This window comes from Musca vetustissima, unplaced genomic scaffold (assembly GCF_032173495.1).
Source record: "Musca vetustissima isolate MV318-11 ecotype Yass unplaced genomic scaffold, APGP_CSIRO_Mvet_v1 utg14477, whole genome shotgun sequence".
Lineage (NCBI taxonomy): Eukaryota > Metazoa > Arthropoda > Insecta > Diptera > Muscidae > Musca > Musca vetustissima.
In genome coordinates this window covers 34,288-47,218 of record NW_026874350.1, presented here as the reverse complement: position 1 = coordinate 47,218, position 12,931 = coordinate 34,288, and the positions used below count along the sequence as shown (strand labels likewise).

The window sequence follows — 12,931 nt, the reverse complement described above, 5'->3', positions numbered from 1 at the left end:
TTCCATATAGCCCTTATCGAAAAAGTCGTCTCCATCGTGACCACACCTAATTTTGCAACCTTCTTAACTGACATTTATTTTTGTGCAGTAGTAAATTTAAAAGAAAACGAATGCAGAATATTGTATAAATTTATGTATGTATATTTATTACATTTTGCTTTTGAAATAATTTATTTAACAAATTAAATTTTCAAAACTTAATAAAATAGTAGTAGATTATGAATATGTAAACCTAAATCATACAAAGAATAATACAATAACTTTGTAATATTTAAAAATTACTAATACAAGGAAAACAATATAATTTTACTTAAACTAAATTTAGAAAAAAAGAGATATTTCAACTAAAACAATAACTGAAATAGTCGTGTTTTTACGACAATGGAATTCGTTTTACTTAATACAAATACAATTTGATTTAATATAGTTTCTCATGCAATAGTTTCCCTTCGCACAAGGGGGACATATAAAAATATGTGATTCACATGAAGTTACTCTGTTCATGATGTTTACAAACTACTCCCAATCGACATTAACTTGATCCCAGTCCTCCACAAACGGTTGGTCGATGGTTTCAATCATTAGACCACAATATACACAATCCGCCGCCAGAATTTCTTCAATTTCTTGCTTAACCTTCTCACGTTTATATTTCGATTCATTGGATTTATCTGCCATGGCAACAGATTGTGTTAATAAATTATCCAATTGTTGTTTTAACATTGTCAACTTGCGAGCTTGATCTGATGTTAGATGTGGTATAACTAGCTTTTCCAAACAATCTGCATGAAATTTATGACCACAAGAGAATACGAAAAATGGCTTGACCAGTAAAAATGTATCACAACCATTGCATTGTTCGTGTGCCTCAATGCGTATGCAATTTTCGCGTATATTTTGTAAATCACTTTGTACTCGTTCGGCTTGTTTGCTAACCTCTTCCATGTCGTGTTGTAGTTCTTGCAGTTTGTGATTGTATTCCTGGTGAAGAAAAAGATCAGATGAATGGTTTGTATTGGAGAGTATTTAAATAAAGAAAATCATACCTTCAGTGCCTGACAAATGGGTTCCTTGAAATCATCAATCTTTTCAAAATCTGAAAAGAATGGCAACAAATCTTCTATGTGCAACAATTCACATTCCTTCAGTAGGTCCAAAGCTTTCTTTACATCATTGGTGTCCTTGATTTCATGATAGGCTGTTAAAAATAAATAGGAATCAAATGAAATATAATAAATTAATAAACATTTTTCTACACACCAATTTTAAGCCACAGCTTTGTTTTAACTTTTTCATCTTTCGGTTTCGATGCGGTCTCTTTGGCCAATTTAATATCGAAGGTCAATGCCAAATCCACAGCTGCTGGCCATAGTTTACGCAATGAATATAAAAATACACATGCCACTTGTATATTAAAATCCATACACACCAATAGGGCATAATTAACATCGTAGTGTACCAAAGTAATATCTTGACCTTGATTTTCTAAATATTTCATAACTTTGTTCGGTTGATGTTCAGCATATAAACGTATTAGGAAATTATGTATGGCCTGATACGTCTCACCCAAATTATAAATACAATATTCCAAATATTTAATGATTTCCGAAATATGCAACGGCGAATCAATGGTGGTTATAGTTGGAATTAATTTTTGCACACTCAATTTACGACCCTGCAACATCATTAGTTCTATTGTCTCCTTGGGCAAATATTCAATTAGTGTCGGACAATATTTATAATATAATTCAATATTTTTTTGCTTCTGCAAGATATGCAGGGCTTCTAGATATTTCTCTGCCCCAATATGTTGCTGCAATACTTCATCATAATCTTCATTGGCTATGGCAAATTGTGCCAAATTGTGATCGTCTGCATGTTGGGCAATTAAATCTTGAATGGCGGCGCGATTTGCTCGATAACATTTGATGACTGAGAAATTCAACATAAACTCATCGTATTCCATTTGCCATTGTTTTTTCTCTTCCACTGTGCGTCCAGGATAATTGATTTCGGTTAAATAGAGATCTATTAACCAAGCCACCAATACAAACAGCTGTTCATCTGCTTCGGCTGGCAATGTTTCCATGCGCCGCTTTACATAAGTTATCATGGGCCGTTTTTCTTGCAGATCTATAAATTTTAAACACACCTCCTCGAATGGCATTTGTGTCTCGGCATATATTTTGGCGGCCTCAATATAATTCTTTTCATCAAAAGCTGCCTGAGCTTTAGTTTTTAATACCGCATTCAGGTTCTCCTCATTACCGGCAGCGTGGATTTCCGCCATTTCATATGAGCCCATATTTAAATAGATTTTCCAAATATTGCGTTGCTCTTCACTCACCTTAAAATTAAAAACCATTTTCTCGGTATAAAAATAAATATTACCCGTAAAAGGATCTTGAAAAATATTCAATAATTTTCCCATTTGTTCGTGGAAATATTCCTCATAGACCACCGATTGATCGAGCAAACAAATGCCAGTTATGTGATCATGATACATCAACAAAACATGATATTCGGTTAGGACAAATGCCCGCGAAACATTTAAACGTTTCTCTTCATATGACAAGTGGCGGCGTTGCTCCAAATCTTTATCCAATGGCACCAGTTCTTCGCCTATTAGAAATTTCTCATCTTTAATGGAATTTTGAGCAACCTACAAGACAAATAAATGAATTAAAGAAATATATATTGAAATTTTTAACATTTACAACTCACTTCTCCATGTCTCAAGCCTGAGCCACACAACCAACCCCATTGTGTGGGATATTTTTCATTGGGTTGAGCATAAAATTGTAATAAGGAATATTTGAGGTCAGTTTTGGCCACCTCATAACCATGCGATTGGGTACCATTTAAATAAGTGTTGAATATGGGTTGCAGTGTCCTCTCCTCCATTCGCAAATGGCCTTGAAATGTAAAAATACAGTCGGTAGCTGTGGCCACAACAATATATTGGCCCGCGGTATTGGGTACATGGCGAAACTCTAAGCCAGTTATGGCATATTTTGGCCGACCCAAACCCAAATCGTAGACCTGAAAAGAAATAAATAAAATTATTTTATTTAAATATGTGTGGAAATATATGTTTGTAGCAGCTCTTTTGTCAACCATTCATAACGTGAGATAACAAATCGTTTTGCGAGTTTTTTTGGTCTATGTATTACGCAAATCCCTCCTAACATGCCTCAGTGGAAGGGATCAGTTCTCCACATAATGGATTGAATGGTTATCGAGGCTAGTTTTTAATATTCTGTTTTCAAAATCTATAAGGTTTAATACCGTTACTGACTTCGTCCATAATGAATGGGTGGGCTTGATGGACCTTTGAAGAGTTGCCGTGCTGTGTATCGTGTCATAAATTCGAGCCTACCAGTAGCAGAACTACTGGTTTTACACACTCAGAGGTTACTGTTGTCGTAGCAGCCCTATCGATTTTACACAATGGACAGAGGTGACATACGTTGGTCGAGTAAGACGGTCGTTTCGGTTCGTAGACACCTCTGTCGCAGCTGCTTATACTGCTGTGTATTTTCTCTTTAATCTGGTCCTGCTTCTAACTCCAGGTTCAAAAAAGGCTGCAACCTGTACCGATTGTATTCAAGGTAAAAATCAGGTTAGATGAGTGGGTTTGGCTGGGCAGTTGAAAAAGTGCCGAGTAGGTATTGTCCACTATTAATTCGTGTCGAATATGAATCGACACCATCCAGATCTCAGTTGTACCAAGTTATTCTTCACTCTATATTCTTGAATTGCTTCCTCATCTACATCAGTGTGAATACAATTTAAACCTGCTTGATATGCCTGTTGATCTAGAGGATCCTCTTTTGTAGTACTGTAACTCTTTATCCAGATGATGAAGATCCTTACTATATTGCGAAGTAGACGGATGCCTATCTATAAGGTTATAGTTTGTATGGCTACTCGGAGTCGGTTTTGCATTCGGTTAGGTCCCATGTATGTCGTCCCTTCTCAAGACTGCAGTCCTGTGGTAGACTGTTTGTTACCAATCTTGACTAAATCATGTTCCATTAGAATTGCCAGGTCACCATCATTTATCGGGGTTAAACAATATGTACTTGTAGCAGGTACAGACAGCTACAGGCGCCAAGGCATCCACACCTAGAGCAGCCGTATCACAATCACTTTATTTCGACGATATGTGGATTGTGGTCCCACCAACGATTTCCGCCGGTACTGGGTTATTTACTCTCTGCACCGTAACTTTGTTTCTCCTGTTCTTTTTACCCATCTTAGTTAATTATTATCCTGGATCGGATTTACCCTGCACATCTTAGAAATTGAGAGAGGAGATTGCCAACTCCCTTCGGTTGATATTCTGATCGTTCTTCAAATGGGTTTCCATTGTTCTTATAAATGTGCATTCCATGCTGATAACCTATGGAAAGCCGGCCAGACTGGTGTATTATATGAGGGCAGCAGGATCTCTTTTTCAAAATCTATGTGATGCCGGTCAGACACTCAGGACCTTGTCGCAAACAACAGTGGCTTGTAGCTTTAAATATATTAAGAGCCTGCGTTCGGAATTAAATGACCAAATAGTGGACAGCGTGGCTGTGGGTTTAGTTTAGTAGATTTTCATATTTCTCAGGTGGAAGTAAATTTAATGGTTACCTTCGTGTGGTGCCGTTGATTTCGTATTGTACATTTTTGTAAGCCCAGCATGAAGGTCATGTGAATACAATTTACAATGTAACGAACTCAAGATGTTAATTATGTCTTCATGAAGTATCCGAAAGATCGACAATTCCATACAGCAGAAACTATTAGTATTTAGTTCGAAGAATGCATAATCAATGCCACGTTTGGATTTATTTTGATTGCTTCCTGATATTAAAATGAATGATAGACACTATAGTCAGGACCCATAAGTGTGATGATTTCTCTTTCTTCAACCAATCAATAGTTAAAAGAGTCCAATTAAATTGAATCCCCTTAAGAAATTTCAGGCATTCCTTTCATTCTCCTTCAATATATTACCTGTTTCCTATATAGCGGCTTATCAGCTTCCAGTGTCAGCTCCGTTTCAAATATCAGACCTTTACTGGTGCCCAATAATATCGGCCCGGTGGTAGATTCCGTACCCATTTCATAATTAAATGCCACCGATGTAATTTCATGATCTTTAAATTTCTCGATACGGCGAACTTTCGTACCACTGCCATGGATATAAAGGAAATCAGCCGACAAACCCGGTGATTTGGGTATTAAACTAATCAGTATATGATGACCCGTATAGTCCAGGAATAGTTCACCAATTTTATAGCCAGCCAAATATTTCTCCAATGAAATTTCTGTAAAAAAATCAAAAATTTCCCATTTAAAATAGTGGCATTAAAATATATTCCATCTCCATTACCCAATGGTGGCAAAGTTCTCAGCAGGAAAAATCGAAACAATGTAACTTGAGATGATGGCTGTGGTGCTGCCATAAGACAGACCAGCCAATTTTTACACACAGCCAAATGGAGTAGATTACCACTGTAGTCCTTGGGCAGACGTAGGGTCATCTTACGTTTGCTAAAAATGGGCGTATCACTGTTGTCTTTATCGCCTCCAGAAATTGTCGCCGGCAATGATGACACACTGGCAGTATCTCCTCCACCGCCAACGGATGTGAGAAATTTTGGCTTAGCCAATAACATTCGATCTGTTATATCCAAATCATCATCATTGTTGGCCATATTTTATATGGAATCGATTTAGTTTACAAATGTAGTTAATTTAGGAAACTGATTACTGAGTTTTTTCTTTTACGATTAAAAACAAGTATCTCTTCTTCTTCCTCTGTGTGTTGTTTGTGTATGTCACCGTTCTTTGTTTTATGACAGAACAGCTGATTGCAGCTGCTAGTGTTGTGTTTGAATAATTGTAAGTATTCGGTTAGTAAAGTGCGATTATCAAAATAAGGCATTTAGTTTTTGAAAATTAATTCAAATAGAAAATACAAAATAATTAAATATTCTGGAATGCAGTTTGAAATTTAGTAAATTCACACGCAGAATAAAAATGTAGTGAAGGAAAATACGACTCTGTATTATTTTTATTATTAATTTATTTATTTCAAATCCAAGTCAAAAGGCCTTGTGTGGCCAGCACTCTACTAAATAAACTTAAACATAAGCAATAGTATTTGCTTTCATATAACATAAGTTCAAGCTCCTTAATTATTCATTAAAAGTAATATAAGGTAAGTGCACCTATAGTCGGCAATTTAATTATTTTCTCATTTTAAACGTTTAACGTTCCCGAGAGCATTGTTTTTCACTATATTGTATTTAGGTTCAAATGTTTCCAAATTTTGTTTACTCCCCGTTTAATTAATTTGTATTAAAGTAAATTTGTAATGTGTAAATTTGTTAAAGTAGATCGATAATTAGGTAAAAAAGTGCCTTTGTGCAATAGTCGGAACTTTTTTCCAATTGTTGGCATGTCGTATTTTAGTTAAAGAAAAATTATTTATTTAATTAATTTTTATACCCTCCACCATAGTATGGAGGGTATATTAATTTTGTCATTCCGTTTGTAACTCATCGAAATAATCATTTCCGACCCTATAAAGTATATATATATATATATATATATGTTTTTGATCAGGGTAAAATTCTAAGACGATCTAGCCATTTCCGTCCCTCCGTCTGCTGTAATCACGCTATCTTCTGAAGGAATTAAAATAGATCGTCAAAATTTTGCATAGAGTCTTTTGTGTGCAGGCAGTTCAAGTTCGAAGATGGGCTATATCGGTCCACGTTTAGGCTATATCGGTCCACGTTGAGCGCGCTTTTCAAACGAAATTTGGTACATTGGGTTGTCTTTGGGTACCAAATCTCTCCACTACAAATTCGGTCCACTTTTTCTCTTAGCCACCATATAACGGTACCCCCATTAACGGTATTTTATGGGGTTTAAGCGCGTTTTTAAACCGAATTCGCTGAAATTTGGTACAATTGGTTCTTATTGGGTACCAAATTTCTTCACTAAAAATTATTAATATATGCCAATTTTTTCGGGTATCTCCCATATAAGACATCCTCAATTTTCGGTATTTTTAAGTTCTTGAGCGCGTTTTTCAACCGAATTCGTTGTAATTTGGTATTTTGTAGTCGCATGTGGTAACGAATCTTCATACCAATAATTATTAGTATATGCACCCATATAACCCCTTTCTTATTAAAATAGTTAGCTGTTTAGTTCTGCCATATAGGCATATTCTACCATAGTATAGGGTATAGTCGTTACTCGAAATAGTCAGTTTTAACTCACAAATTATGGAATTCTAAGATTTAGCCATCAATTGTAATCATTCCGCTTTCTAAGGAAATCGTGATAAAAAAACTCGAACCAGACGATAATGAAATATATCATTCCTGAAGGAAAGAATTTTTATTTTTAAATGATTTTAAATTCTAAAGTATTCTCCTCAGTCCTTTACAATTACGAAGAAAATTCTTGTGAAAAATATATAATTTTAATATAGTTACAAGACTTTTGAAATCGACATGCCCACTAATTTTTTCTTAAGAAACATGAATTATCGCTAGTGTTGACAATCCTCATTGATCCAATGCCAAATTTAGACAGAATAAGATTAAATTTTATACAGAGATAGATATTGAAGATTATTCAAGGGATTTTCATATTTAGTTATAGGAATTTTTAGTTATTTGAAATTTTATAAAACAGTTGCCGACTATTGGTACATGCCGGAATTAGGTGCGCTTACCCTACGTGATTTCTATTTTAATATTTGTTTTCTTTTTACAGAATTATAATTTATTTTATATAGGAAAAAAATAATCAAAAACAATATTTTAAAAGACTGTTCTTTTTTTACTTATAGATCCGCCTACGTATTTTCTTACAAAAAAAAAAAAAAAAAAAAACATGAATGTAAGTATGTATGAATAACTACGATTTACAAAATGTATTTTTCGCTGCAATTGCACGTTCTACATACTATTCTTTCGACTCAAAAATGTGTGTGAAACGCCATTACATTCTTTATAATTATGTGGCGATAAAGAACGACTTTAATCGACGCTATTGATGTTTATGGAACAAAATGGCAGCTACAGTTATAAAAAATGGATGTCATTTTTCATTATTATTCGAAAATACAAAAATGTCAATTAAAAATTCAAGTGAAATCTCCAAAAATTTTTGAAGATATTGCCTTTATGCGGCGAATGCTTTAGGTGGCATCAGTCAAACAACCGCAAACGTGATCGCTTTGAGAGTAATTTTTGTGTGAAAATCGCTAAAGAGCGGCTCTCTGCCTGTTCCTGCACTATAGGTCTTGCGGGCACGATTTCTGAAAAAATATTAGCTTATGCCCATTTTATGCTATGATACAAATCTGCATTCCCAGACAGACGGACATGGCTAAATCGGTATAGAAGTTTATACAGTGAAGTACGGTTTTAGCGAAGTTCTTTATTTCCAAGGTAAGGCAAAGCATAGGCTTATGAGATGAGAAGGAGACTTATTCCTCTATAGTTGGTACATATCATATTATCTCGTTTTTTTGCACGGAACATAGGATGCTGAGGTCCCAGTAATTGAGCTGGTGCATGCTCTTGACCAGCATTTGAATAACAGCCTTGAATAGTTCGGCTGGTAACCACGTGTTTTATTATACTTCGATTTATTGCTTTTCTAACCTTACCTGGGCTAGGTGGTATACACTATATACCATCATCTCTTATTGGTTCTGGGGCATTTTCTTAACCGCCACTATTTGATAACAGAAGCTTTTCAAAGTGCTCCTTCCAGATCCTCAACACGCTGTCTGTATCTGTCACTAGGTTTCTTTCTTCATCTCTACAGGAGGATGTGCCTGCACCAAAACCTACGTTGGTAAATTTTTCGGACTTCATTCTGACGCCTGTACATCTCTATTTGCTCACGTTTTTCTTGTTCTATCTTCTTTTTTCTGAAATTCTCCATCACATTACGTGTTGCTACTGTCTGCCCTATACGCTGCGTTTTTCACATCAGTAGCATTACGACACTCCTAATCGTACCATGGGTTTCTTGGTGGTGGTTTTTTATACCCAAGTGTTGCTTTTGCTGCAGTATGTAGGGAGTAGGCAATTCTTTGCCATTGTGCTTCTATACTATTATCGGGACAAGAATTGCTTTCTTCAAGCAGGTGGGTAAGTTGAGCGGAGTAGCCCTCGGCTACCTGTTGTGTTTGCAGCTTTTCGACGTCGAGTTTCCGTGTTGTGTTAGATCGCACCTTTTCTGCTACATTAAAACGGCCTTGTGTATACCGAGATGCTGCTGGTGCTGCTAACTACAATGTTTTATGCTGCCGCGAAGTAAATCAACCTCATGCCGCTGTCGGATGTTTCTTCATGTAGGCTGAATTTTCCGACGGTGGGGCCAAAGATATTTTCCCTTTCGATTTTTGCATTCAAATCTCTTAGCCGAATTTTAATGTCATGACCAAGGCAGCGGTCATATGCTATTTCTTAGCGTTCTTAAAAAAATGTCTTTGGTCTGCACATCTTTGTCTTCGGTCGGAGCATGGGCGCAAATGAGACTGATGTAGAACTTCGCTTTTATGCGGATTATAGAAATTCGCTCATCTTCTGAAGTGAATCTGGAGACGAAGTATTTTATTATCCTATTAACCGTAAATCCGCAGCCAAATTCACGCCTCGTTTCATGGCAGCTATAATACAGGGCGTAATAATCTAATTTACTTACGCCAGTCCCTTTCCATCGCATTTCCTGTAAGGCAATAACATCGGCTTTGTACTTCTTGAGTACATCCGCCAAGGCGACAACTGCGCCTGTTCTGTACAACGTGCGCACATTCCAAGTGCGCAAAGCGCAGATCGCGGTCCTTTGCGGGGGTCGTCAACATTAGGAGGGTTTTGGTTTTCATTTTCGTTGCTTTTTCATAGTAAGAGGGGTTTTCCGAGTGTGGGCAACTAACCCGACGCCTCAACCCATTTTTTATAGTTCTTATGGGTGAACTCGCGGCACATATCAGCTCACTTTTTCAATGGATGATGAAAATAGTTACCCCAGGTGACACCGCGGGGAGGTCAGTGTCCACAATTGAGATGAAAGAGGGACCAAGATAAGCCTGGGCTTCGCCATGTAAAAGCCAATCAGATATCCTATCATCTCCTACGTCACCCTTACAAATTTAGTAATTATGGTACATTTCACACCTTTTTGATAAGAAAATCGTCTCCTTATCTCCTAATGATACTAGCACCCTCAACCTATTGCACCAAATTTTGCAAAGAACGAAGTAGTACCCAAACAAAGTGTAGCGCACACATGGAAATGGAAAGTATTCAACGTTGACAACAATAACATTGAAACGAATGCAAAAATTGTTTACCGCAAGTCAGTTAACAATTAACTGGCAATACAACAAGTCTGCAGGCTAATTAAGCTCCAAAGTAAATCGATAATAATACCAACATACTACCAATTTATTGAAACAAACTCGAAACCCTATACCACTAACAAATGCAGTGAGAAATTGCAACAATTGTACGGTATTTTTTGCGTGAACGGCAAATGTAAACAAAACGGAAATAATAGTGGGAAAAGCAAATATAACAACAACTCTCCAACACCGGTAATTACAGAGAGACCGAAGTGTAAGAGCAGGGGTAGAGAGTGTGTTATTCATTCATGCCTTTTAACTACCAAACCCACACTCCCCACACAAGCAAACAGTCTAACTAAAGAACTTTAAACCGTTAGAGAGTGCTACTAACATTTTTGGTGCGTCGTTAACACTCTCTCTTAATATATATCACAAATGTATGTGTGCGTGTATTTCTTTGGAGAACAGAGAATGAGTGTTTAATTTTGTTGCTGTTAATACTACTATCCCTTTTACCGTTATATTTTTGTTGTTGTTGCTGTTGTTGGTATTGTACAGAGGGTTTTGGGGATTACACAGAAACAATTTTTGGTTATAAATACGTTGAGCAAGGCTCTCAGACTTTCATTCTCTTGCAGTGGTTAAAGTGACATGATAGTGAGTAGATTGCTGTACTGTAGCAAGTCATGTATCAGCATGTCCTTCCAAACACAACAAATATTTCTAGCAATGGTAAGCTAATGCAAACAAAAATATAATTAATAAAAACATTTGGAAAAAAAATTAAACTCGAAAAAATGTGAATTATAAAAATTATTTTTTTGAAAAAATAATATATTTTAAAATATAAAAAATGTCAAGAGGAAAAATACCATATGAAACCAAAAAGAAAAAGTGTCATCACTACAAAAAAATATGGGTGCGGATTAACAGATACACTTTTTCATTGTGTGTTTTATGATGAAATGTGTGTGTGCGTTTTTGTGAAATGTTTACAAATCGAAAAAATAAACTAATAATTAAACACAAACAATAAATAATACGTTCAAATAATTTATAACTGATTGTTGTACAAGTTCATGTGAAATTAAACAAATGTTTAATGTGTGAACTGAAGCGTATGCACAAAGTCTGTTAAATTTTCTTTTAAATCATTTAACATTATCAGACTGCTAACAAGTGTTTAAAAATTCCTCTGTAATACATATGGCTAAAAAATATTCCGCTCGTTCTGTTATCTTTATATCACATCAATATTTTTGTTATAAACATGACTGTGCCCCTTTTTGTAAAACTAAAATACTAAAATATTTCTACGTGACAATAATCATTATTTTTAAATATATAACTCGTAGTTTATTTGCTCTTCAATTTATTGCAATGTTTGTTGTGTTGTATAGAATTTCCATGAACCGGTTGTCAATTCATTGTGATAACTACAAATTGCCGGAAATTGTCTAAGATTGATTATTTTACATACAGTATAAAAGCATACATTGTACGAACTTATAAGAGATAATTTATCCATTGCAATTTTGATTAATATTACGTATACGCATGGGAGTTCCACAATATAATCCGCATTTTTAATTGAAAAAAAAAATAAATTTTTGGATTAAAAAAAAAATTAAAGACTAGAAAGCTTGAATTGTTAAAAATATTAGTTCAAGGTTTATTAAACCAATAGGAATAGTGGATTTTGTATAAAAATTGTTTATAGAATATTTTTCAAAGAGTTTTCTAAAGTATATTTTTTAAATGGCTTACAAGCGTGGATTTAAAAAACATCTTGAAAGGCGTTTATTTTCTTAATGTTTATTTTAAAGGACCATTCAAATCATTAGGATTTTCAAGAAAAGTGATAATTCTTTTCAAAAGACCAATATTTTTTAGAATATTTTTTTTTAAGACAAAGAAGATTTGTTATCGAATAATTTTTTCAAAGGACCTAAAAGGCGTGGACTTTTTAAAGAATATTTTTTCAAAGGACCTAAAAATTTTTTTAAATAATATTTTTTCAAAGGACTACAACAAGGCATTGATTTTTTAAAGGATACTTTTTCAAGGGACCAAAAATTTGTCGATTTTTTAAAGAATATTTTTTTCAAAGGACCAAAAAGGTGTCGATTTTTTCAAAGGACCAAAACTATATTTTTTCAAAGGATTACAACAACAAATCGTGGATTTTTTAAAGAATATTTTTCAAGGACTACAACAAGGCGTGGGTTTTTTAAGAATATTTTTCAAGGACTACATAAAGGCGTGGATTTTTTAAGAATATTTTTTCAGACTAAAACAAGTCGTAGATTTTTTTAATAATATTTTTTCAAAGAAACAAAAATGTCCGTCCGTCTGGCCGGCTGGTGCTCACGATAACTCCCGAAGGGAGTAAACGATTTCATACCAACTTTGTACATCGTACTATATCTTCCAAACTTAGTTTAAGTTCGAAGAGGGAGAATATCGGTCACCTCTTTCTGGTACCTTCTTCACTATATGGTCAAAATTGAGCTAAAAAATAATTTTGTAATATCATGCGAACGAATTATC

The 12,931-nt window shown here is 35.0% G+C and overlaps 1 protein-coding gene across 1 annotated transcript; it reads right to left on the bottom strand.

The window, feature by feature from the left end:
• Positions 1-516: 516 nt before the first annotated feature.
• LOC133333058 (vacuolar protein sorting-associated protein 18 homolog) lies at positions 517-5,711 on the bottom strand. Its single transcript, XM_061541394.1, has 6 exons — positions 5,387-5,711; positions 5,008-5,321; positions 2,725-3,042; positions 1,261-2,662; positions 1,047-1,198; positions 517-981 (listed from the first exon to the last, which is right to left on the bottom strand). Exons 1-6 carry the CDS (start codon positions 5,709-5,711, stop codon positions 517-519), a joined length of 2,976 nt encoding a protein of 991 aa, XP_061397378.1.
• Between the last annotated feature and the right edge of the window lie 7,220 nt (positions 5,712-12,931).

Coding starts and splice junctions, on each gene's coding strand:
- LOC133333058 (XM_061541394.1), bottom strand. CDS start 5,711: ATGGCCAACAATGATGATGATTTGGATATAACAGATCGAATGTTATTG. Junction 3,043..5,007: donor AGCCGCTATATAGGAAACAG/GTAATATATTGA, acceptor ATTTCTTTTCAG/GTCTACGATTTGGGTTTGGG. Junction 1,199..1,260: donor AAAGCTGTGGCTTAAAATTG/GTGTGTAGAAAA, acceptor TATTTTTAACAG/CCTATCATGAAATCAAGGAC.